Raw genomic sequence first — 25,414 nt, forward strand, 5'->3', positions numbered from 1 at the left:
CACGAGCGGCGGCAACTGGGGCGGGAAAGTGGACGCTGGGGGCGCTGCGGCGTCATGGTCCACCTGATCGGTTGCACCCGTGGGGGAGGAGGTGGATTTCAGGCTTCCCGTAGACTGGAAGAATCGGCTCAAAACAGCTTGCCTCGCAGGCACTGGGCTGGAGGCAGCGAGGCCGCTCGACGCAGGCTTCCGGCGAGACATGGCAGGGGAAGGATGGCAGCCTGGGAACAGGGCCCGGCCGGGAGCGCGAGCCCGTGGCCGCAGTTCCCAGACGTCTGCGGGCGCGAGCACGCCGTGACCCTGCCGTGCGCCGGGGCGGGGGGCGGGGCCTCGCCTGCACAAATAGGAACGAGGGGAGGGGGCGGCCACAATTTCGCGCCAATCTTGACCGCGCATTGTTTTAATGAGCAGGCTCGGAGGTGCTCCAGCTGCTGTCATGGTTCGTTCGCTAAACTGCATCGTCGCTGTGTCCCAGAACATGGGCATCGGCAAGAACGGCGACCTGCCCTGGCCGCTGCTCAGGTATCTGCCGGGCCGGGGCGATGGGATCTAGACTGGCGCAGGCTGCCCGCTGTCGGGCTATCTAGGTGGGACGCGCCGGGCGGACTCCCAGCGAGAGGATGGGGCCAAACTTGCGGTCTGCGCTCGCAGGAAGGGTGGGCCCTACTGGATTCCCCTTTTCTGCTGCGCGGGAGGCAAAGTTGCTGATTTCTGCCCGGATCTTGCTGCCAGGTGAGGTCGTTGCCCTGCAGCGCCCTCGCCCAGGGCAAAGTCCCAGCCCTGGAGAAAACACCTCACCCCTGCCCGCAGCGCTCCGTTTGTCAGGTGCCTTAGAGCTGGAGCTTAAGGGATAATTGTCATGCGTGTCCATGTGAAGAGACCACCAAACAGGCTTTGTGTGAGCAACGTGGCTGTTTATTTCACCTGGGTGCAGGCGGGCTGAGTCGGAAAAGAGAGTCAGCAAAGGGAGATAAGGGTGGGGCTGTTTTATAGGATTTGGGTAGGTAAAGGAAAATTACAGTCAAAGGGGGGTTGTTCTCTGGCGGGTTAGGAGTGGGGGTCACAAGGTGCTCAGTAGGGGAGCTTTTTGAGCCAGGATGAGCCAGGAAAAGGAATTTCACAAGATAATGTCATCGCTTAAGGCAAGGACCAGCCATTTTCACTTCTTTTGTGGTGGAATGTCATCAGTTAAGGTGAGGCAGGGCATTTGCACTTCTTTTGTGATTCTTCAGTTTCTTCAGGCCATCTGGGCGTATACGTGCGAGTCACAGGGGATGCGATGGCTTAGCTTGGGCTCAGAGGCCTGACAATAATGTTTCGAGTAACGCTGTTTCTCTAACTTGTAGGAATGAATTCAGATATTTCCAGAGAATGACCACAACCTCTTCAGTAGAAGGTAATATGGGATTAAGTAGGGTCTTGGTTGATGAAGTTTACCAATGCAGATGTTATTTAAATGGAAAGTTTTCCGTGTTAATCTGGGACCTTTTCTCTTATTATGGATCTGTATGCAGTTCCCAAGGTTCATTTACCATTATTAAAATTTTTTTGTCTTAGAAATTTTATGTTAACGCACGAGCAAATTATCAGGCATGGGGCAGAATTGGCAGCTGGGTGAAGGCTTCAGTGAAGGTTAGCACTCGGAAAGGAAAGCAGAGGAGGCCTTTGGAAGAGCTGCTGGAAGAGATAAGGCCTGAACAAAGGCAATGGAGAAGAGAGGGTAAAAAATCTTTAAGGTTACATGACCCTGGATTTTGGAGATCAGGAATTTAAAGATGATGCATCAAGGATGAACGCTCAGATTTTCAGTTTGAAAGCTGACATGACATGTAAAGGAGTGGAGAATAATGTACCATTGTAATGATGAGGCGCCTCTAGAACATCCAGGATAATTTCAGGCACGGGGATCTAGATGAATTGAACTATTGGAGGGAAGGGAATAACCAAGGAAAAGAATGTGGGGGTTGAGAGATGCCCTGTTTAAAACCTAAGAGACCTGGATATTTATGGTTGTAAGAGGAGGTATGGCAGAGGAAACAGAAACAGTAAGAAAGGAGCAGATGCTGCAGCTCTTGAATGGGACAGATACAAGGCATTTGGATTTGACACTTAGGTCACTGGTAGAGAGAATGATGAGAGCCTATAGCTAAAGAATTGATAGAAGCCACTCTCAAAAATCCCAATATGGTCTGGTAATGTTGATGTTTCTTTGTTTCAGATAGCTGAGTCTCAAAAGTTATTCTCCTAAGAAATTGACCCAAAGTGGACGCTATATGTAAAAAGTTTTTATAGAAGCGTTAAAAGAATAGGATAGAGACATAATTAAACATGTTTTAAGGCAATTGAGTGGAACATTAAGCAGCTATTTTTAAAAGTATGATTTAATATCAATCTACAAAGTACACAAATATGAATAATACAATTATATCAAACAGTTTTGACAGTACTGATTAGAGGCTGAACATTATTCTAAGTCTTTAATTCCCACAACAACCCTAGAAGCAGGAACTATTGTTATCTCTATTTTATGGATAAAGAAAGTAATCCACAAGGGATTAACACGATTTGTCTTGTGGATGACAAAATGGATTCAACTTGAGCACTTTGACTCAGAAATTTTTTTTTTTTTTTTTTTTTTTGGAGACAGAGTCTCACCTCTGTCTCCCAGGCTGGAGTGCAGTGGCGCAATCTCGGCTCACTGCAAGCTCCGCCTCCCAGGTTCACGCCATTCTCCTACCTCAGCCTCCCGAGTAGCTGGGACTACAGGCCGCCACCACGCCCGGCTAATTTTTTGTATTTTTAGTAGAGACGGGGTTTCACCGTGTTAGCCAGGATGGTCTTGATCTCCTGACCTCATGATCCGCCTGCCTCTGCCTCCCCAGAATCTTTACTCGTTACTATGTTATACACAATTGCAATTGATTAAAAGTAAATATTGGATATAAATGGATAATGCCAAAGGGAAAAATAGTTATATTTAGGCCATAAGTGATAAGTATGAATTTTGGTAAGACTTTTAAGTTTATTTTTTTTAAAGGAGAGCCACTAAATGTCAGGATGTCAGTCATATCTATGCACATACCTACACTAAGTCCTCACTTAACCTCATCTTGGAAACTGTGACTCTAAGTGAAACAATATATAGCAAAACCAATTTTACCATAGGCTACTTAAGTTCCTAGGGCATATTGCTGGTCACAAAAACATCACCAAACTTCTAAATGAAGGCCAAAAACACTTCTAATATTAAACACTGAAATAAATATGAGCTATACATACATTTAAGAATAATAATGTGCATGTCTTTGGGATATGGAAGGAAACTGGAGTACCTGGAGAAACTCCATGCAGACATGGGAAAAGCATGCAGACTCCACACAGACAGTGGCCCTGGCCAGGAATTGATTATTTTTCTCATCAATGTTAAAAGAAAACGATGTTATTCAAGGACTTGTTGTATATAAATATATGAAAATACATGTATATTCCCAAAATATACTTAGGCTTTGTGATTTTATAGGTAAACAGAATCTGGTGATTATGGGTAAGAAGACTTGGTTCTCCATTCCTGAGAAGAATCGACCTTTAAAGGGTAGAATTAATTTAGTTCTCAGCAGAGAACTCAAGTAAGTACCTTAACATAAATTCACCACAAGAAAATCATGTCTTATAGTGGAGATCAGTATATGATAAAATGAAATTACATAAAAGGAGCTATTGATGAGGCTGCTTAATATCACAAAGGTGATTATAGAAAATAAGCAATTATTTGTACTACATGGCAATAATTTCTTCTACTGGCTGAGTAATTGATTTCATCACCTTGAAAAGTTACAATAAACATTAAATATCTCACTGTGGTATCAGATTTGCAAGTTTTCTTGAACCATCATTCTCTAGGCTCAAATATAAATTTTACAGTATAATCAGTAACTTGTAGTTTCACATAAAGTCAAAACAACTATGTTTTGGGACTTGCTAAAATTAAGTGATGATCTCCTTTCTGGACCCAACCCTAAATGCAATAAAATGTGAATTTTAGGATGGGCTGAAATGGGTCATAATCTTCTGCTCTATTATTCCTAGTTAACCACAATACCCAGTAATATTTTGTACTTAACATTCATTACCCAGTGTCTGAAGGTAAAAAACTTCAAAGTATTGAAATGGTTCTAGAGATCCTGGAGAGGAGCAAGTATCTCCAGTTAGCCTCTGATAAGAATTTTCCTGTACCCCAATCCAGGGTTGGAGTCAGCAGTTCATGAAGCCTAGATATGCCTTGGCGACTGGAGAGTGGGAGGGGTAATCATATTAAGACTGCCCAGGAAGTCAACTCCAATGGCTTGGGAGGTTGAGGGGTGGCCAGAATTGGACCTGTGTTAATCCATTCTCATGTTGCTATAAAGAACTGCCAAGACTGGGCAATTTTACAGGAAAGAGATTTAATTGACTCATAGTTCCTCATGGCTGGGGAGGCCACAGAAAATTTAAAATCATGGTGGAAGGGGAAGCAAACACGTCCTTCTTCATATGGTGGCAGGAAGAAGTGCTGAGCTAAGGGAGAAAGGCCCCTTATAAAACCATCAGATCTCATGAGAACTTATTATCACAAGAACATCATGGGGGAAACGACCCTCCCCGTGATTCATTTTTCCCCACCTCGTACTACCCTTGACATGTGGGGATTATTACAATTCAGGGTGTGATTTTGGTGGGGACACAGCCAAACCATATCAGGACCTAAGGGGAAAGTCTGGGATCTGGCATGTTAATCATTCTTAGTCTAATAATATAATCACCAAAAAGAATGTAGTATCCTAGGGCATTACTTGCTTGGGAACAGTGGTCATAGTATTATTTTCCCATGGATATTAATGAAGATTCAACCAAAGAAGCAGAACCAGTAGTAGATAGAAATAGGTATGTTAAAGAGTTTTATTGCGAGGAATTGGCTTACACAATTATGGGGACTGGGTATGTGAGTCCAAAAATCTGTAAAGCAGGCCATCAGAAAGGGCAAGCTGGAATTCTCCAGCAGGGGCTGAAGCAGTACAGGTGAAATTTCTTCAGGAAAGCCTCAACTCTACTCTCAAGGCCTTTAAACTGATTGAATCAGCCCATTCAGATTAAAGTCCGACCTGGCACAGTGGCCAACCCCTGCAATCCCAGTACTTTGGAAGGCCAAGGCAGGTGGATCACTTGAGCTCAGGAGTTTGAGACCAACCTGTGCAACAAAATGAAACCCCATCTCTACAAAAAAATTAGCCAGCGTGGTGGCGTGTACCTGTAGTTCCCGGGAGGCAGAGGTTGCAGTGAGTCAGGATAGTGCTACTGCACTCCAGCCTAGCCAACAGAGTGAGACCCTGTCTCAAAAAAAATAAAAACTGAATTGTAATCACATCTACAAAATGCCTTCAAAGCAACACCTAGATACAGTATCTGAATAACCAAGAACTATATCCTAGCCAAGTTAACACTATGGGAAGGAAAGATCTACACAGCTATATAGGCTAAGGGGATTCAGACTTACACAGATTTCTCCCAAGTTCTTCCTAGAATGGCATAGGTAAAAACCCAGAAGAAAGTGTATAGAATATTTGCATTGATTGCCTCTGGGTGACGGGACAGATTTGTTGATATGCATCTTGCCGCCTGCTTCCATCTTCATGCTATTCTTCTGGTTGCTAGGATGCTCTGATTATCTCTTTCCTTGGTATATTTCAAATTCACAGACTATATCGCCATTCCAAGAAACTCTTTACTGACATTTTTGAATACTACTCAGGTTTGTTTATGGCTAGCTTGAGCTCAAACAGAAAGAAATCTCAGTTGGGAAGATGTTCACTTGAGCCAGCATTTCTCCTCAAAGATAATGAGTATAATTTGTTTTTACGACCTCCCTGTGATGCATGTAATTGGGTTTGGTTGCTTCTTGTGTATTTATGTATAATATATGTTGGTGTCTTGTGCTTTTTTTTTTAAGGCTAAGAAAATTTAAAGTCTTTATTATCAAGCATGCCAGGGAAATAGTGATACCAGTTAGTAAAAAATGTTAGAGTTCTTTTTTGTTGTTGTTCCTCCCGCTTCCTTCCTTGTTGGTCAATCCCACACATAGAGAGAGCACCTGCTGAGTGCCAGGCACTCTTGAATAAAAGGACAGAGATTTATACATGGAAATCACTTGCTTATGTCAGCTCTAAAGAGACTTCATTTTTCACCCCTCTCCCCCGTGTAAGAAGAAACTGAATCCTCAAGGTAATCACAAATTTTCTGCCAAACACTAGTTATTTAGGGTAAATATTTCCTTAGTAAGGTATTGGGGGAAAATGTTTTTCCGAAGTTGTCTAGACAATCAAGTTGTGGCTTTAAAAGAACTTGAGGTAAGGCCGGGCACAGTGGCTCACGCCTGTAATCCCAGCACTTTGGGAGGTCGAGGAGGGCAGATCACAAGGTCAGGAGATCGACACCATCCTGGCTAACACGGTGAAACCCCATCTCTACTAAAAATACAAAAAATTAGCCGGGCCCAATGGCGGGCGCCTGTAGTCCCAGCTACTTGGGAGGCTCAGGCAGGAGAATGGCGTGAACCCGGAGGGCGGAGCTTGCAGTGAGCCGAGGTAGGGCCGCTGTACTCCAGCCTGAGCCAGACTCCGTCAAAAAAAAAAAACTTGAGGTGGGAAGGGTGGGAATGACCACTGATGAGTACAGAATTTTTTTTTTTTTTTGGTGATGGAAATGTTCTAAAAGTAGATAGGAGTTATGCTTGCACAACTCTGTGAATGTACTAAACGTCGCTGAACTGTACACTTCAAAAGGGTGAATTTTATGGTGTGTGATTTTTATCAATAAAGTGACTTTTAAAAGTCTTTGGAACCAGCCAGGCACAGTGGCTCACACCTGTAATCCCAGCACTTCGGGAGGCCAGGTGGGCAGATCACAAGGTCAGGTGTTCAAGACCAGCCTGGCCAAAATGGTGAAGCCCCGTCTCTACTAAAAACAAAAATTAGCCAGGTGTGGTGGCAAGCGCCTGTAATCCCAGCTACTCAGGAAGCTGAGGCGGGAGAAGCTGTTGAACCAGTAGGTGGAAGTTGCAGTGAGCCAAGACTATGCCACTGCTCTCCAGTCTGCGCAACAGAGAGAGACTCCATCTAAAAAAAAAAAACTCGTTGGAACCCAAAATTAAATAAACAAGTTTTACTGCAATGCTATAGTAGCCTTGACACTATCTTTAGAAAATCCAGAATTGCCTCCATGTTACAAGATTTAAATAGTCTCCCATCCATGAAAGTTAACTAAATTTCATGTCATAATTTTTTCCGATCTCACTGTCAGAGTCTCCACAGTGATTAAAACTTCTTGAAGGTGCAGATCTCTCTCCCCGTACCACTCACACACTTGGAGTAGCAAACACTGACTGACCTGGTTTCTGATATCTGCTATGGCCCCTAGTAACTTTGTGACTTTAGGCAGGTTACAAGTAAGCCTTGTTGAAGGTTCTTCCCTTACCTATTAAATGAGATGAATAATGACAACTTTTTAGGGTGATTTTGAAGACTCGCTGAAATTTTGTATGTAAAGTTTCTGGCACACGGAAGGGTATAGGCATCAGTTCCTACCGCCGCCCCGCGCCCCCCCCCCCACACAAACTTGCTACTTTATATCTTATAGAACATACACATTAATATATTAATGAAATCACAGTGAACAGATTCATGATCTCATTTTCACCTTAAGATATTATTTTGTTCTTGTTTCCCTCGATCTTGAGACAAAAATCCACTGCCACCTAAATCAACTCTCTCATCTCCCCTGACTTCATTCTGCATTCTGGATTCCTTTTTTTTTTTTTTTTTTTTAAGTGACGGAGTCTCGCTCTGTCACCCGGGCTAGAGTGCAGTGGCCGGATCTCAGCTCACTGCAAGCTCCGCCTCTCGGGTTCACGCCATTCTCCTGCCTCAGCCTCCCAAGTAGCTGGGACTACAGGCAGCTGCCACCTCGCCCAGCTAGTTTTTTGTATTTTTTAGTAGAGACGGGGTTTCACCATGTTAGCCAGGATGGTCTCGATCTCCTGACCTCGTGATCCGCCCGTCTCGGCCTCCCAAAGTGCTGGGATTACAGGCTTGAGCCACCGCGCCCGGCCTGGATTCCTTTTTTTTCTATCTTCACCATGCTCTGCTGTCCCAACCTTTTAGTATTATCAAAGGCAAAATAAAAATGTTGAGATTAATCTCTAAATTTAACATTTTGTTTGGGAAGAAAAAAATTGCAGTTTAGGGCATACATGAAGACAGGTAGCCTTCCATATGTCTGAAGAACAAAGGGAAGGTTAGAGGTTTTACTTAAAAGGAGAAATGTTACCGCTCTTTGAGAAAGTTCATTGGCACTACTAAGGTTTGGGGGCGCTGGCAAGCTCCGATTGGTGAGCAGTGAGTGGTGGGCAAAATTAGTTCTAGAGTTGCAGCAAGTTATCTCAGAAGCTGTAGATAAAACCGGTTTCAAGTCACAACAAGCAGTTCCAGCAGTCAGGCTCACAGAAAATTACATTCTTGGAGCAATGTTTTATACCCTGAATGCTTTTTTCCCCTGTCCCCTCAACTCTGATTTAGCTGGGTATGACAAGAATGACCCACTGTCACCCAGGCTGGAGGGCAATGGTGTGATCTCGGCTCACTGCAACCTCCACCTCCCTGGCTCAAGCAATTCTCCTGCCTCAGGCTCCCAAGTAGCTAGGATAACAGGCATGCACTACCATGCCCAGCTACTTTTTGTGTGTTTTGGTAGAAATGGGGTTTCTCCCTGTTGGCCAGGCTGGTCTCGAACTCCTGACCTCAGGTGATCTGCCCACCTCAGCTTCCCAAAGTGCTGGGATACAGGCATGAGCCACCATGTTCGGCCTACCCTGTTTTAAACCTCACCACAGTTTACTTTTCTGCTACCCTCAACTTTTTCAGAGCTTTCTTGTGTTAAATAACTTTAGTATGATTAAAATAAAATTCTATACTACACTTCGATTGTAGTCTGTAATGCCTGTGCCTTTGCATGAGTTTTTATCTCCTTTGACACTTGGTTAAGGAATCATGCCCTGAGGAGTATTTTCCTTCATCACCCTGGCCCTGCGTTCCCATGAAGCGTCCTCTGCACGTCTTCATTGTATGTCCTTTCGTACATTATAGTCACTGCTGAGATATTTCTGACTGCCATCACAATCTCTTTGAGTGCAGGGACTGCAAATTTTTTCTCTGTCCCCAGAATCTAGCATAACCCCTAGCAAAATAGGGATTCGGAAATCACACAATGAATAGTACATAGGTGATTTATAAAAATAGAACCATCCCATGTAGTACCACTTTGTAACCCACCTCTTTTTCCCTCATATATTAGAAAATAAAGTCCTGTAAATATTTTTAGTGACTGCATAGTATTCCATTATGAGGCTGGAGCATACCCAATTTTTAATATGGGCATACCTCAGAGATATTGTAGGTTCAGTTCCAGACCACTGCAATAAATAAAGCAAATATCACAATAAAGGTGGTCACATGAATTTTTTGGTTTCTCGGTGCATATAAAAGTTATAGTTACACTATAGTAATAGTCTAATAGATGTACAATAGTATTATATCTTTAAAAAACGTATGTCCCTTAATTATGACTAAAAAATGCTAACAATCATCCAAGCCTTCAGTGAGTCATAATCTTCTCACTATGGAGTGTCTTTCTTTGATATTGATGGTTGCTGACTGATAAAGGTGATGGTTGCTGAAGGCTGGGGTGGCTGTGGCAATTTCTTAAAATAAAACAATGAAGTTTGCCACATTGATCGACTTCCTTTCATGAAAGATTTTTCTGGAGCGTGTGATGCTATTTTATAGGATTTTACTCACAACAGAATTTCTTTCAAAATGGGAATCAATCTTCTCAAACCTTGCTGTTGCTTTATTAACTTAGTTTGTGTAGTATTCTGAATCTTTCGTGGCCAAAACAATGTTCACAGCATCTTCACCGGGAGTAGATTTCATCTCAAGAAGCCAGTTGCTTTGCTCATCCATAAGAAGGAACTCCTTATCCCCTGACATTTTATGAGGTTCCAGCAATTCCATCCCATCTTCAGGCTCCACTTCTAATTCTAATTCTCTTGCCATTTCCACCACATCTGCAGTTATTTCCATCCCTGAAGTCTTAAACCCCTGAAAGCCATCATGAGGGTTGGAATCAACTAACTCCAAACTCCTGTTAATGTTGATATGTTGATCTCCTCCTATGAATCATGAATGTTGTTAATGGCATCTAGAATAGTGAATCCTTTTTAGAAGGTTTTCCATTTACTTTGCCCAGATCCATCAGAGGAATGACTGACTATTGCAGCTACAGCCTTAGAAAATGTATTTCTTAAATAGTAAGACTTGAAAGTCAAACTTACTCCTTGATCCATGGGCTGCAGAATGAGCAGGAATATTTTGAAAGGAAATCTTCCTTCCTGAGCAGTAGGCCTCAACATTAGGCATAAAATATTTAAGTGAACCATGCTGTAAACAGATGTGCTGTCATCGAAGTTTCGTTGTTCATTTCTAATGCACAGGCAGAGAAGATTTAGCATAATTCTTAAAAGCCCTGGGATTTTCAGAATGGTAAATGAGCATTCGCTTCCACTGAAAGTCATCGGCTTCCCTTAATCCCCAACAAGAGAATCATCCTGTTCTTGGAAACTTTGAAACTAGGCATTGACTTCTCCTCTATAGCTATGAAGTCCTAGATGGCATATTCCTTGACTAGCAGGCTATTTTGTCTCCATTAAAAACCTGCTCTTAGTGTGACCACCTTCATCAATGATCTTAGCCAGATCTTCTGGATAAACTTGCTGCTTCACCTTGTACTTTTTTCTTATGAAGACAGCTTTTTCCTTAAACATCATGAACCAAACCCTGCTAGTTTCAAACTTTTCTTCTATAGCTTTCTCACCTCTCTCAGCCTTTACAGAATTAAAGAAGGTTAAAGCCTTGTTCTAGATTGGGCTTTGGTGTAAGGTAATGTGGCTGGTTTGATCTATCCAGACCACTCAGCTTTCTCCACATCAGCAATAAGGCTGTTTGCTTTCTTTGTTTTTTTGGTTTTTGTTTTTTTGAGACAGAATCTCGCTGTCACCCAGGCTGGAGTGCAGTGGTGTGATCTTAGCTCACTGCAAGCTCCACCTCCCAGGTTCACACCATTCTCCTGCCTCAGCCCCCTGAGTAGCTAGGACTACAGGCGCCGGCTACCATGCCTGGCTAATTTTTTTGTATTTTTAGTAAAGACAGGGTTGTACCGTGTTAACCAGGATGGTCTCGATCTCCTGACTTCATGATCCTCCCACGTTGGCCTCCCAAAGTGCTGGGATTACAGGTGTGAGCCACCGCACCCGGCCAGGCTGTTTGCTTTCTTACCATTCACATTTTCACTGGAATAGCACTTCTAGTTTCCTTCAAGAGCTTTTCTTTTGTATTTACAACTTGGCTGTTAGATGCCAGAGGCTTGGCTTTGCTATGTGCCTCCTTCACTAAGCATAATCATTCCTAGCTTTTGATTTTACATGAGAAATATGCGACTCTTCCTTTCACTCCTACGCTTAGAGGCCATTGTAGGGTTACTAATTGGCCTCATTTCAATATTGTTGTGTCTCAGGGAGTTGGGAGGCCAGAAGAGAGGGAGAGAAACAGGAATAGCCAGTTAGTGGAGCTGTCAGAACACACAACATGTATCGGTTCACCATCTTAAAAGGGCATGATTTATGGCACCCTGTAACAGTTACTTGCAACAGTAGCAGCAAGATCCCCAAAACATATTATAATGAAAAAGCCTAAAATATTGTGAGAATTACCAAAATGTAACATAGAGATACAACGTGAACACATGCTGTTGGAAAAACTTCACCAATAGACCTGCTTAGTGCAGGGTTGGCACAAACCTTCAATTTGTAAAAAAGAAAAACACCTCAGTATCTTTGAAGCACAATAAAATGAGGTATGGCTTAGTAGGGAACCCCATTTTTAAAGGCTCAGTGTGAAAAGTCTTAAATTGAGGGTGTATTTTTGCGTTCTGGTTAAGACACCATTCCATTTCAGGGTTTTTTGTTTTTTTAAGTGGTTTTCCAACACTCCCTGGGGAAATGGAGCCAGAATTCCATTGGCCATCCTCACATCAGGAACAGTGAAAAAGGATAATGTTTATATGGCACCCGGAGTAATCAGATAAGGCCAGAGGACAAGAGTCAGGGTTCCACCTAATCTAAGCCCTACCATCCTGATGTCTAAGGGCCCCTGAATTAGAGGCCCCTGTAGCCCACAGGCACCAACTGAAGTCTTTTGTCCACGTAACAAGTTGCAGCTCAAGTTTCAAAGTCAGGGTGCTGGAGTTCAACTCCCAGGTCCGTCATTTCCTGGCTGTGTGACTGGTAGTTTCTTAACCATTCAGGCTCAGTTGCCTCATCTATAAAAAGGAATGATAGTACCACGTACGATTGCCAGTTAAATGCAGTGTGTACATTATCTCATTTAGTCTTCATGCAAACCCTCAACACTCAGTCACAGAAACATCAAGCATGTCCACACACTTCTTAACAAAGAATACGTATTCTACCACATACCAACTCCCCTTTGTCAGGGAATCCAGTCTGGATTGGTTTAAAATAATTGTAGGAAAGAAATTCAGCAGTGAAATACGTCACTATATTGGATGCTTCCTATTTGTCATTTACTGTATTAATTTCTAGCACATGTGCCGTGTAAGGGCTGATGAACTCAAACACTAGCTCAGCTTTTTGCATGTTCTTTTTTACCCACCTGGAGGTCCGGTGTTTTCTGTGATACTGAACTCTAAACTGCTAAATAGCCACATTTTACGGAAGCATATTCTTCATACCTTTGCTTTAACTTAAATCTCTAACTTTGCTCTATCTTTAATTTTTTTTGTGTGTTTTTTGTGGCGGCGGGAGTTGGGTTTTTTTGAGACAGAGTCTCGCTGTCTCACCCAGGCTGGAATGCAGTGGCGCAATCTCGGCTCACTACAACCTCCGCCTCCTGGGCTCGAGCAATTCTCCTGTATCAGCCTCCCAAGTACCTGGGATTACAGGCACGCACCACCACGCCCAGCTAATTTTTCTATTTTTAGTAGAGACGGGGTTTCACTATGTTGGCCAGGCTGGTCTGGAACTCCTAACCTCAGGTAATTTGCCCGGCTTGGCCTCCCAAAGTGCTGAGATTACAGGCATGAGCCACCACGCCTGGCTAATCTGTTCTTCACTTTCTTTTCCACACTCACTACAAAAGGGCAAGGAAGTCGTCACATCTGCAGTTACTAACACCGTCACAGCTCTGTTTTGGCCATCATCGGTTTATTAACTAAACTCTCTTCTCTCCCAACTCCAAATCTTTGTTTCTTCTAGATTCAGTTCTCTCTCTGAAGAGCCTAGTCCAACCTGGTCCCTGCAACTGCCTTGATACCTTAGAAGATAACCTGGGCTTATTTAACTTCTCCCTGGCCTCCATGTCTATTTCCATCCTGAGTCAAAGTATATTCTTTGCTCTAACCTAATTCTTTTAAGAATGACAGAATAAAATAAGTAAAATATATATTAGGAGGGAGAGGGAGGAGGCAATCAAGTTCTTGATTAATCCTTATTTTAACTATGAGTTCAAGGGCAATTATATAATCTTGTTAAAGCCGCAGGCTAAAAACTTGACATTGAATCGTAATTTCTGTTGTGTATCTAATTACTATGAAAGCCTAGTTCCACAGGTTTTGTCATTTATAAAGGGAATTGCAACCCCCACCATGACCAACAAAATAGTTTCAGAGATTGGGAGAGATTAAGCTAGTCAGCGTACACCAAGTTTGTCCAGCCCACGAACCGCAGGCCTCAGAGTGGCCCAGGATGGCTTTGAATGCCACCCAACACAAATTAATAAACTTTCTTAAAAGATTATGCACAGATCTTTTTTTTTTTTTAAGCTCATCAGCTATCGTTAATGTTAGTGTATTTTATGTGTGACCCAAGACAATTCTTCCAATGTGACCAAGAGAAGCCAAAATATTGGACCACCCCTGAGTAAACACTGGAATTAATTAACTTCTTCCCTTTTGGATTTTAATTACATAATAATAAGCTCATTTTTTAATACTTAACCCATTCCTGTATTGTTTGAAACATGAAAATCCTTTTCCCCGTTCCCAAAGGTACATTAGCAGTCTGAATGTCATTCCAAGCTTTTCTGCAGTCATTCAAACATATCACTCTTTTTCTAGTATTTTATCAGGAAAATCTTCACACGTACAGAAAGAAGTTTACAGTAAACCATCCACCTACATCTACCATTAACATTTTACTCTACTAGTTTCATCACATCTTCATTCATCCATCAATCGGTCTTGTTCATTTTTGCATTCATAATAAACTGCAGACATTAGTGTATTTCCACCTAAATACTTCATCATTCATACCATTGATGATTCAGTCTTGGCCGGGTGCTGTGGCTCACACCTGTAATCCCAGCACTTTGGGAGGCCGAGGCGAGCGGATCAGCAGGTCAGGAGATCGAGACCATCCTGGCTAACGGGTGAAATCCCGTCTCTACTAAAAATACAAAAAATTAGCTGGACATGGTGGTGGGCGCCTGTAGTCCCAGCTACTCGGGAGGCTGAGGCAGGAGAATGGCGTGAACCTAGGAGGCGAAGCTTGCAGTGAGCCGAGATCGCGCCACTGAACTCCAGCCTGGACAACAGAGCGAGACTCTGTCTAATAAATAAGTAAAATGATTCTGTCTTTTACAGTTTTTTTTCTTCTGAGGTAACTATTACATGAGACACAAGTCTTAAATGTACATTTGCTAAGTTTTGGTAAATGTATACACCTGTGTAACCCCAGCCCTATCAAAGATACAGAATAGTACCTATCACCCCAGAAAGTTCTCTCCTGCCCTGTCCAAGTGAATCTTTATCCCACCCCTCCAGAAATAACTCCTATTCTGATGTTTTTCCACCAGAGATACCACAAGATATCACCTGGTTCTGTTTCATGATTCATTGTGAGCCATAGATGTACAAATGTAGGCTGAATTATTGGTCATAGGCCATACTGATGTTAAGTGCTTCTTGTTGAAAGGATTCATATTTATGATGATTTTAATTCTATAGTCACTGCTTCTTAGTCAGATTATTTGATTGGTATGGATGGATTTTACAAAAATTATGTGTAATTCTTTTTTTAACTTCAGGGAACCTCCACAAGGAGCTCATTTTCTTGCCAGAAGTCTGGATGATGCCTTAAAACTTACTGAACAACCAGAATTAGCAAATAAAGTAGACATGATTTGGATAGTTGGTGGCAGTTCTGTTTATAAGGTAAGTGTAGTTATTGGTAAATAAAAAGAAATGTTCTATTCTACTTTCTTTCGGCTTCCCTGCCATTTAAAGGAAGTGGAAGAAAACATATAACTCATTGTCTGAACCTTTAAAAAATTAAGCCATGAGTATAGGAAGCAGCACATTATCTGTACTGTAAATTATTTGTTGTCAGTTCAAATTATTTGTTGTTTGATACTATACAAACTAAATAGAAATGCAAAAATAAATATTTTAGTCTGTATCAGCCTACCTTTTATAGGCTATTTATTATTATTTATAGCCTATTTATTATTTATTCATTTATTTTTGAGACAGGTTCTTGCTTTGTCTCCCAGGCTAGAGTACAGTGGCACTGTCTCACTGTAGCCTCGAGCTCCCAGGCCCAAGCAATCCTCCCACCTTTCCTCCCAAGTAGCTGGGACTTTAGGCACACCCCATCATGCCTGGCTAATTTTTGTATTTTTTGTAGAGTCAGGGTTTTGCCATGTTGCCCAGGTTGGTCTTGAACTCCTGGGTTCAAGCAGTTGATCTCCCAAAGTGCTGGGATTACAGGCGTGAGCACCCAGCCTATTTATCTTTTTAATTGGCAAATAATTGCATATATATATTATGTACAACATGTTGTTTTGAAATGTGTATATATTGTAGAATGGCTAGATGGAGCTAATTAACATATGTATTACCCACTTATTTTATGTGATAAGAACACTTAAAGTCTACTCTCTTAGCAATTTTCAAGAATACATTTATTAACTATAAAATAATAGATGTTGTACAATAGATCTCTTTAACTTACTCCTCCTGTGTAACTGAAATCTTGTATCTTGTGACCAACATCTCTCCAGTACCAGTCTACTTTCAAATCAAAGAATAATTGATGTTTCCAATTTAAAATGCATTCTAAATCTTTTCCGAGAATTGTAGTTGCATTGCACTGGTTTCTACTACCTGAATGTACCCTAGATATACTTGAGTTACCCCTTTGTCTTTCAGGATGAATATATCTCTTACTGAGAAAGGGTTGGGGCTCTCAGTTGATATACACTAACTAGATGTATATGAATTTATTACAAGCAGAAAACTTCCTCAACCACTTTTTTTGGGGTTTTTGTTGTTGTTGTTGTTGTTGTTTGAGATGGGGTCTCACTCTGTTGAGACTCTGTCGCCCAGGCTGCAGTGCAGTGGCATGATCTCGGCTCACTGCAAGCTCCGCCTCCCGGGTTCACACCATTCTCCTGCCTCAAGCTTCCCGAGTATCTGGGACTACAGGCACATGCCACCATGCCCAGCTAATTTTTTTGTATTTTTAGTAGAGACGGGGTTTTACCGTGGTAGCCAGGATGGTCTTGACCTCCTGACCTGCTGATCCGCCCACCTCGGCCTCCCAAAGGGCTGAGATTACAGGTGTGAGCCACCACGCCTGGCCAAATACCCCTTTTTTAATACCAAATGACTTCCAGCTTTAAAATTTTTGAGGATAATAGAATTCTTTGCCTTTTAAAACACTAATGAAAAATTAACGTTTATGAGGAGGAAGAAAAATCAGTTTCTGTCATTTTGGGTGGTCTTGTGGTAAGATATATACACTGAAATTATTTTAGAAAGAAGAGGTAGGTGGGGGCCTGTAATCCCAGCACTTTGGGAGGCCAAGGGGGGTGGATTGCTTGAGGTCAGGAGTTCAAAACCAGCTTGGCCAACATGGTGAAACTCCATCTCTCCTAAAAATACAAAAATTAGTTGGGTGTGGTGGTGGGCCCCTGTAGTCCCAGCTACTTGGAAGACTGAGGTGGGAAAATCACCTGAACACAGGAGGCAGAGGTTGCAGTGAGCTGAGATCGCGCCACTGCACTCCAGCCTGGGTAACAGAGTGAGACTCTGTCTCAAAAAAAAAAAAACTCTCAGTTTCTTGGGCTCCTGTTTCTAGAACCTCTTATTTTCTCAATTTGTGATAGAAGAAAATGGACATTTTTTTCCTTGATATTTTCATCCAAGTATGAATTTCTTCTAAGAAAACAAGTTATTTCTTTATTTTGTTCAGTGCCTACCACACTTTGAATGATTCATTACCATAGTCACTAGAAAATGTATTCTTTAAGCAATATAAGTACGTAAATGCATTTATATAATATAAGTCTATATATAGATAAATAGGAAGTAGAATCTTCAAATGATATTTTTACATTATCCACCTACCACACATCACAACAGCTTGTAGGTATCATTCAGGCTTATCTTCTGTGAACCAAATCGGACCTCTCAGCCTATTTTTGTAAAGAAAGTTTCATTGGAACACAGCTCCGCCCATTTGTTCAGTACTGTCTGTGGCCTACAAAGGTAGGAAACCCTATGGCCCTCAGAGCCTAAAATATTTACCATCTCTCCCTTTACAGAAGGTTTGCTTATATAATCACCCTTTTTTTTTTTTTTTTTTTTTGAGACTGAGTTTTGCCCTTTTTGCCCAGGTTGGAGTGCAATGGCACGATCTCAGCTCACCACAACTTCCGCCTCCCGGGTTCAAGCGATTCTTCTGCCTCGGCCTCCCAGGTAGCTGGGATTACAGACATGCACCAGCATGCCCGGGTAATTTTGTATTTTTAGTAGAGACGGGGTTTCTCCATGTTGGTCAGGCTGGTCTCGAACTCCTGACTTCGGGTGATCCACCTGCCTTAGCCTCACAAAGTGCTGGGATTACAGGCATGAGCCACTGCGCCCAGCTTATAATCAACTTTAATACAGAACTTCACCACCACAGTCAATCTAATAATCCAGACGGCTCCTAAGTGACTAAGGGGCAGGTAACATAGACAGCATGTGCAGGACAAACTGATAATTCACGTCCTACGCAGGACAGAGCAGAACGGCACAAGATTTCTTCACACTACTTAGAACAGCATGTCATTTAAATCTTATGCATTATTTCTGGAATTTTCCAGTTAATATTTTCAGATCACAGTTGGCCACAGATAACAAACTGGAAAGTGAAACTGCAAATAAAGGGGGACTCTGCATTCCACTTTTTAAATTTTTGGTACAGTAAGAATTGGTAGAGCATCTATTTGGTTGTAGCAAAGATAATAAATGATTTAATATAAAATGATGTTTTGAAAATAAAAAGTAAAATTTGTTCTGTACCCTTATTTGGAATTTTAAAAATAAACACTTGGATTTGTTATGTCTGTGTGTGTTTGTGTGTGTGTGTGTTTTCTATAAGCTATTTAAGATCAAGAATTACTGCTTTCTTAGAATTGCAATTAAGACATACTTTTATGAATAAGAATTTTAAGACGCTCATTCCAGGGCAACTTTTTCTATAGAAATTATCAACCATATTTTAGGGAGTAGTTAGAAAAGTCATGTACAATATTAAGCCAAATGTTAATACAATTGTTAGCAAGAAGAAGCAGAATAAATTACCTACCTACTAGCATTGTAATTATCTTCTGAGAATTGGAAGCATTACTAAATTTTATGTATATGTACTAAGTATGCTCTTGGGGGTTTCCATAGTCAAGGTCTCATCAAATTGTACTATCTTATTCATACATGTTTATGTAAATTTTTCTATGGAGAGCAACTAGATAATTTGGGGCTCTTAACTCTAAACAGCCAGAGGGAAAACAATAAAAGAGAATGCTTAAATTAAAAAGTTCTTGTAAGCAAACTGGAGGTCAGACTATATTTAAACTCAGTCTGTCGTAATTATTGATAATGGTTAGTGTCATTCTCAATATAACTAAGGCATACTTTGCAGCACCCCAGATGAAATAATAGGATATTTTAATAATATGCTTTGGCAGTACCAAGCATATTTTCAATACTTAGTATAAACTAACTAAACATTAATCTTAGAGTTTCTATGTCTTTTGACACACGTTAAGAAAATTGATGTTGTTTTATTTCAAAGGAAGCCATGAATCACCCAGGCCATCTTAAACTATTTGTGACAAGGATCATGCAAGATTTTGAAAGTGACACCTTTCTTCCAGAAATTGATTTGGAGAAATATAAACTTCTACCAGAGTAAGTATAATGTTATTAAAAAAAAAAAAAAAGGCCAGGCACAGTGACTCACACCTGTAATTCCAGCACTTTGGGAGGTCGAGGGGGGCAGATCACCTGAGGTCAGGAGTTGAAGAGCAGCCTGACCAACATGGCGAAACCCCATCTCTACTAAAAATTCAAAAAATTAGCTGGGTGTGGTGGCACATGCCTGTAATCCCAGCTACTTGGGAGGCTCAGGCAGGAGAACTGCTTGTTCCTGGGAGGCAGAGGTTGTAGTGAGCCAAGATCACACTATTGCACTCCAGCCTGGGTGACAGAGCAAGACTTTGTCTCAAAAAAGAAAAAAAAAAATTAAGTCTTTTAAACCCTGAGCATGTGATGTCTTTCCCCTTGTTTAGATCCTATTTCGTTCAGCAATGTTTTATACCTTTCAGTGTTAAATTCATTCTTATGTATTATATTCCTTTTGATGCTGTTGTAAATGGTGTTTTCTTTAGTTTCAGACTGTTCATTGCTATTTACAGAAATGCAAGTAATTTTTGTTTATTGATCTTGTATCTTGCAACCTTGCTGAACTCATTTAGTAATTCTGATTCTTAGTAGATTCCTTAGGGTTTTCTCTACCGTATGATGTCTTCTGCAAATGTAGGTTTACTTCTTCCTTTTTAATCTGGATTTTTTTTTACTTTTTTCTTTGCCTAATTGCCATGGCTAGACCTGCCAATACAGTGTTGACTAGAAGATAGCAAGAGCAGACTTACTTGTCTTGTTCCTAATCTTAGAGGGGAAGCCTTTCTCTCTCATCAAGTGTGATTTAAGCTGTGAGTGCCTTTATCACATTGAGGAAGATCCCTTCTGTTTCTAGTTTATTTAGTATTTTTTATCATGAGAGTATTATAGATGTTGTGGCATACTTTTTCTGAGTCTATTAAGATGATCATGTGGTTTTTGTCTTTTATACTAATACTTTAATGTACTATTAATATGGTATATCACATTGATTTTCATGTTAAACTAATGTTTCTGGGATAAATTCTACTTGGTAATGGTATCTAATCCTTTTTATATGTTACTAGGCTTAGGTTGCTAGTATTTTGTTGAAGATTTTTGCATTTATATTCAGAAGGGGTGATTTATAGTTTGTTTGTTTTTCTTTTTGAGACGGAGTCTCGCTCTGTCACCCAGGCTGGAGTGCAGCAGCACAATCTCAGCTCACTGCAAGCTCTGCCTCCCAGGTTCACGCCTCCTGAGTAGCTGGGACTACAGGTGCCCACCACCACACCCGGCTAATTTGTTGTATTTTTAGTAGAGACGGGGTTTCACCACGTTAGCCAGGATGGCCTCGATCTCCTGACCTCATGATCCGCCCACGTCTGCCTGCCAAAGTGCTGGGATTACAGTTTTTGTTTTTGTTTTTTTTTTTAATGCCTTCCCCTGGTTTTGTTATCAGGATAAAAGTGACCTCATAGAGTGAATTAGGAGATGCTCTCTTCCCTTCTGTGATTTTGAAAGAGTTTGTGACGGATTGGTAGTACTTCTTAAATGTCTTAGAAAATTTTAATAGTGAATAGATTGAGATAGGAATAAGGAAATTGCTCCAAAGTGGAGATTCTAAACAAGGCTATGGGAGAAAGCAAAAAACTCTTCCATTGCAACATTTGATGGTCATTTGTACTTTCAGGCATCTACTAACATGACATCATAACAGCCTCTTTAATGGAATGGAGGGAATTCTCTAACGGGAGACCTAGAATAAGTCAGTCCTTCCTTCTCTGGAGAAAAAGGAAACCTGTGAAGATAAAGTGAATATACCGTGTCCCTGGAAAACTAACATTGCTCAATTCTGGAGCGGCTTTCTCTCCAGATCTCCTTGTGCTGGGGAACTTGGATTTGCTTTCTACTGTCCAAATATAAACTTTGGTCATTCTCCACCTCCGCTATCCCTTTCCCCACAGCTACTCACTTAGTTTAAGCCCCGTTGTCTCTATCAGTTAACCTCTTATGGTTATATAGGTTTCTGCTCAAATATAATGTCTTTCATTAACACTATTCTTCCCGATTTAAAAAATAAAACACACTAGTATAGTGAAATACAGATGAAAGAGAGAACTTGTGAGGCAAGAAGAGAATAAAATTAGAATGTAGAAGGAGCCACAAGTGATGGACGCCAGAGCAGAAGGTCATATTAATAAAGTAAGGTGGTTTTACTTTGTGTCTGCCTTCATCCCTGTAGGTCATCATTTGGGCAATCGATTTTTCAACAGCACTGTGCCAGACTGTCCTCTAGGGCTCTGCTGTCATTCATCTTACCTGGAAGAAATCTATCTCAGACTATTTCACACTAGACCCCAACCAAACCAGCAGGCCCAGATATTTTATATCGGCAGTTTTCTACTTAATGAGCCCCCAACAGGCTTTTACTTCTAGTTAATAATCTTCTGTGTGACCATGTAGTCAAAGAGAATAGAGATTAAAAGAGGCCTGTGGAGGCAGTAGTTGGCTCCAGAGCTGGGACAGATGCCCCTTGTCAATGGACACCTTGAAGCAGGTTTTGGATAGGCTGATGTTTCTTCTTCTGACCCTACAACTTCCTGTCAGGATGCTGGCATACTCGTCCACATTACTCAGCTGCCCCTTTGCTCCTGAGCCTGTGCTTCCTGTAGAGTCTTGATTTTAATTGTGTTTTGGTTTTTTGGTTTATTTTTTGTTTTTGAGATACAGTCTTGCTTTGTTGCCAAGGGTGGAGTGCAGTGGCACGATCTTGGCTCACTGCAACCTCCTCCCAGGTTCAAGCGATTCTCCTGCCTCAGCCTCCCAAGTAGCTGGGATTACAGGTGCCCACCACCATGCCTGGCTAATTTTTGTATTTTTAGTAGAGATGGGGTTTCACCATGTTGGCCAGGCTTGTCTCGAACTCCTGACCTCAGATGATCCACCCGCCTCGTCCTCAGCTTCCCAGAGTGCTAGGATTACAGGCATGAGCCACCGCCCCCGGCCCAGAAACTTCTTGATATGTCGCTTTTGTCTTTTGAACTGACAATCTTGACACTTGAGAATTTTGCACCAAAAATGTATGTAGATCTTACTTTTCATGACTCATTTCAGAGAGACTAAAATTATAATAGAAAATGGTTAATAGAAACATTGCTTCTTCCTCTGAAATATAAATTATTCTAGAAAGCATCTTTTTCCCTATAATTTTATTACTTTGTACCCCTAATTTTTTTTACCAAAATTGCATAATCTCTAATTAGTCAACAAAGGTTAATGTCTGTTATTACTCAGCAATGTATTGAATATCACGAGACTTAAACGTTTACTGTGTTGTCCCTGCCTACAATGAGTTTTAAAAATAGAGAAATGAAACAAACCAATAATACTAGTAGGCACCATTTATAGAACACTTAATGTGTTAGGCACAATGCTACATTCTTTTTTGGTTTTTTGGGGTGGGGCCGGAGTCTTGCTCTGTCATGGAAGCTGGAGTGCAGTGGCGCCATCTTGGCTCACTGCAACCTCCGCCTCCCAGATTCAAGCAATTCTCCTGCCTCAGCCTCCTGAGTAGCTGGGATTACAGGCACCCGCCACCATGCCCAGGTAATTTTTGTATTTTTGTTAGAGACAGGGTTTCACCATGTTGGCCAGGCTGGTCTTGAACTCCTGACCTCAAGTGATCCACTCACTTTGGCCTTCCAAAGTGCTGGGATTACAGGCATGAGCCACTGCACCTGGCCAACAATGCTAAATTTTTTACAAGGATGAAGACTTTGACAGCAGGCTCAGAAGCATGTCACACAGCAGAACCAGAATGAAGCACAGTCTGATTCAAGCAGGTGTTCCTGACTACCTGGAGCATCCTGGGGTGCAGCCTGCATAGTACTGAAGAAGTAACCAAAGATTGGAGTTCATTGGAGGCTGGAATGGTCAGAAGATTCCTCAGTGGAGAAGCTGGGTTTTGGATGGGAAGCTGGAGAGAACACAGGCCTAAGTGAGAGTTAGGGAACAGGAATAGCAGATCCTAATAAAGGAATTACAATCTGCCACACATTGTGGAATTAGAGCAGTGTGGTGTCCATCAATCAAACTGAAGCAGAGAACCTGTCACTGTCCAGGGCACATAATTTCAGTTATGCCCTAAACAGCTTCAGGTGCTATTTTGTCTTTTGCTTACACAAGAAATGTGATACCAAATGTAAGTCTTGCCAAAAGTTCTTAAGAAATTTCCTATTAGCTGGGCGATACAGAGGAAAGATACTAGGGAAACTGCTAACTGGTTTTTGAGAGAATGAGGAATCCAAAGGAAACAAAAGAGGAGAAATTACACTTTTTGTTTTCTAACTTTCTATATAGTTTACAGTTTTTTTCTTATCATTTGCATATGTAGTATATTTGCATGATATTTATCCAACCTGACAGTGGTTTACCATTGTGAAGAAAAAAGGAAAACTTTTTATTTGCTTTATGCATTATTGATGCATTTAAACTGAGAATGACGGAAGCTGTGTTTTTAATGGACGCATAATTTAATTATATATTTTTTTCTTTTACAGATACCCAGGTGTTCTATCCGATGTCCAAGAGGAGAAAGGCATTAAGTACAAATTTGAAGTATATGAGAAGAATGATTAATATGAAGGTGTTTTCTGGTTTAAGTTGTTCTCCCTCCCTCTAAAAAAAGTATGTATTTTTACATTAGAAAAAAAGTATTTTGTTGACTTTAGATCTATAATTATTTCTAAGCCACTTGTTTTTATTCCCCACTACTCTTGACTCTATCAGATACCATTTATGAAACATTCTTGCTATAAATAAGTGCTTCTCCAAGACCCCGACTGAGTCCCCAGCACTTGCTACAGTGAGCTGCCTTTCCACACCCATCACATGTGACACCCTTGCCAGTCCTTGACATTGTTGGGCTTTTCAAATGTTGGTAATATTTATTAAAGATGAAGATCCACATACCCTTCAACTGAGCAGTTTCACTAGTGGAAATACCAAAAGCTTCCTATGTGTATATCCAGAGGTTTGTAGATAAAAATGTTGCAGCCTTGTTTGTAACAGTGAAAAATTGAAAACAACCTGGAAGTCCAGTGATGGGAAAATGAGTGTGTTTCTGTCGTAGATTGGGGAACCCAAAGTAGATTCCAAGACTGAAATTTCAGTGAAAGCAGTTTATTTGCTAGGTCATACCAGAAACCATCGGTTGAGTTATGGAAAAACTGAACTGAGAAGGTAAGAAAACCAGTTTAAAGTCAGCAAGCAGGTTCTCACTGGTAACAAGCTCCATACTGCTGAGATACAGGGAAATGGAGGGGAGAAAACTGGAGTATTGATTCCCCTCTCTCCTTGGTTGTCAGCTCCCTGTCCTGTGGGTGGGCAGAACGTACTCCAGCTGCTCTATAGTAAGTCCCAGGTGTTTGCAGTAAGAAGCTGCTGGCATGCACGGGAACAGCGAATGCCAAACACTTCAAGCAATTCCATGTTTAAGTATATAAGCGCTTCATATATATATTATATATATATATATATATATAATACAATTGTTTTTTTAGAGCAGTGGTGCAATCTCAGCTCACTACAACCTCCACCTTCCCAAATTCAAGCAATTCTCCTGCCTCAGGCTCCCAAGTAGCTAGGACTAAGTGCACGCCACCATGCCCGGATAAATTTTTGTATTTTGTATTTTTAGTAGAGATGGGATTTCACCATGTTGGTAAGGCTGGTCTCAAACTCCTGACCTCAAGTGATTCGCCCACCTCAGCTTCCCAAAGTGCTGAGATTACGGGCATGAGCCACCACACCTGGCACATCTTCATTCTTTTTATGTAGTAAAAAGAATAAAACCACACATGGTTTATTTGAAATATTCTTTTTTTTTGAGACGGAGTCTCGCTCTGCCGCCCAGGCTGGAGTGCAGTGGCCGGATCTCAGCTCACTCCAAGCTCCGTCTCCCGGGTTCCCGCCATTCTCCTGCCTCAGCCTCCCAAGCAGCTGGGACTACAGGCGCCCGCCACGTCGCCCGGCTAGTTTTTTGTAT

General features: G+C 41.4%; 2 protein-coding genes across 6 annotated transcripts in view; one reads left to right on the forward strand and one right to left on the reverse strand.

The window, feature by feature from the left end:
• MSH3 (mutS homolog 3) overlaps nt 1-403 on the reverse strand; it is a 235,572-nt gene extending 235,169 nt beyond the window's left edge. For all 4 annotated transcript variants that reach the window (XM_033179257.1, XM_033179256.1, XM_033179255.1 and 1 more), the window contains exon 1: nt 1-403. In XM_033179257.1, the coding sequence (XP_033035148.1) occupies nt 1-396 (396 nt within the window). In that variant the 5' untranslated portion in view covers nt 397-403.
• On the forward strand, nt 99-24,346 carry DHFR (dihydrofolate reductase). Of its 2 annotated transcripts, XM_033179259.1 has the most exons (7): nt 99-192; nt 412-522; nt 1,347-1,396; nt 3,521-3,626; nt 15,246-15,372; nt 19,280-19,395; nt 23,928-24,346. In XM_033179259.1, exons 2-7 carry the CDS (start codon nt 437-439, stop codon nt 24,004-24,006), a joined length of 564 nt encoding a protein of 187 aa, XP_033035150.1. In that variant the 5' UTR covers nt 99-192; nt 412-436; the 3' UTR covers nt 24,007-24,346. The 2 variants fall into 2 exon arrangements, with proteins under 2 accessions (XP_033035150.1, XP_033035151.1); XM_033179260.1 differs by lacking the exons at nt 99-192; nt 412-522 and adding an exon at nt 589-898.
• Nucleotides 24,347-25,414: the final 1,068 nt, after the last annotated feature.

The sequence above is a fragment of the Trachypithecus francoisi genome, unplaced genomic scaffold (genome assembly GCF_009764315.1).
Source record: "Trachypithecus francoisi isolate TF-2019V2 unplaced genomic scaffold, Tfra_2.0 Lachesis_group2, whole genome shotgun sequence".
Classification (NCBI taxonomy): domain Eukaryota; kingdom Metazoa; phylum Chordata; class Mammalia; order Primates; family Cercopithecidae; genus Trachypithecus; species Trachypithecus francoisi.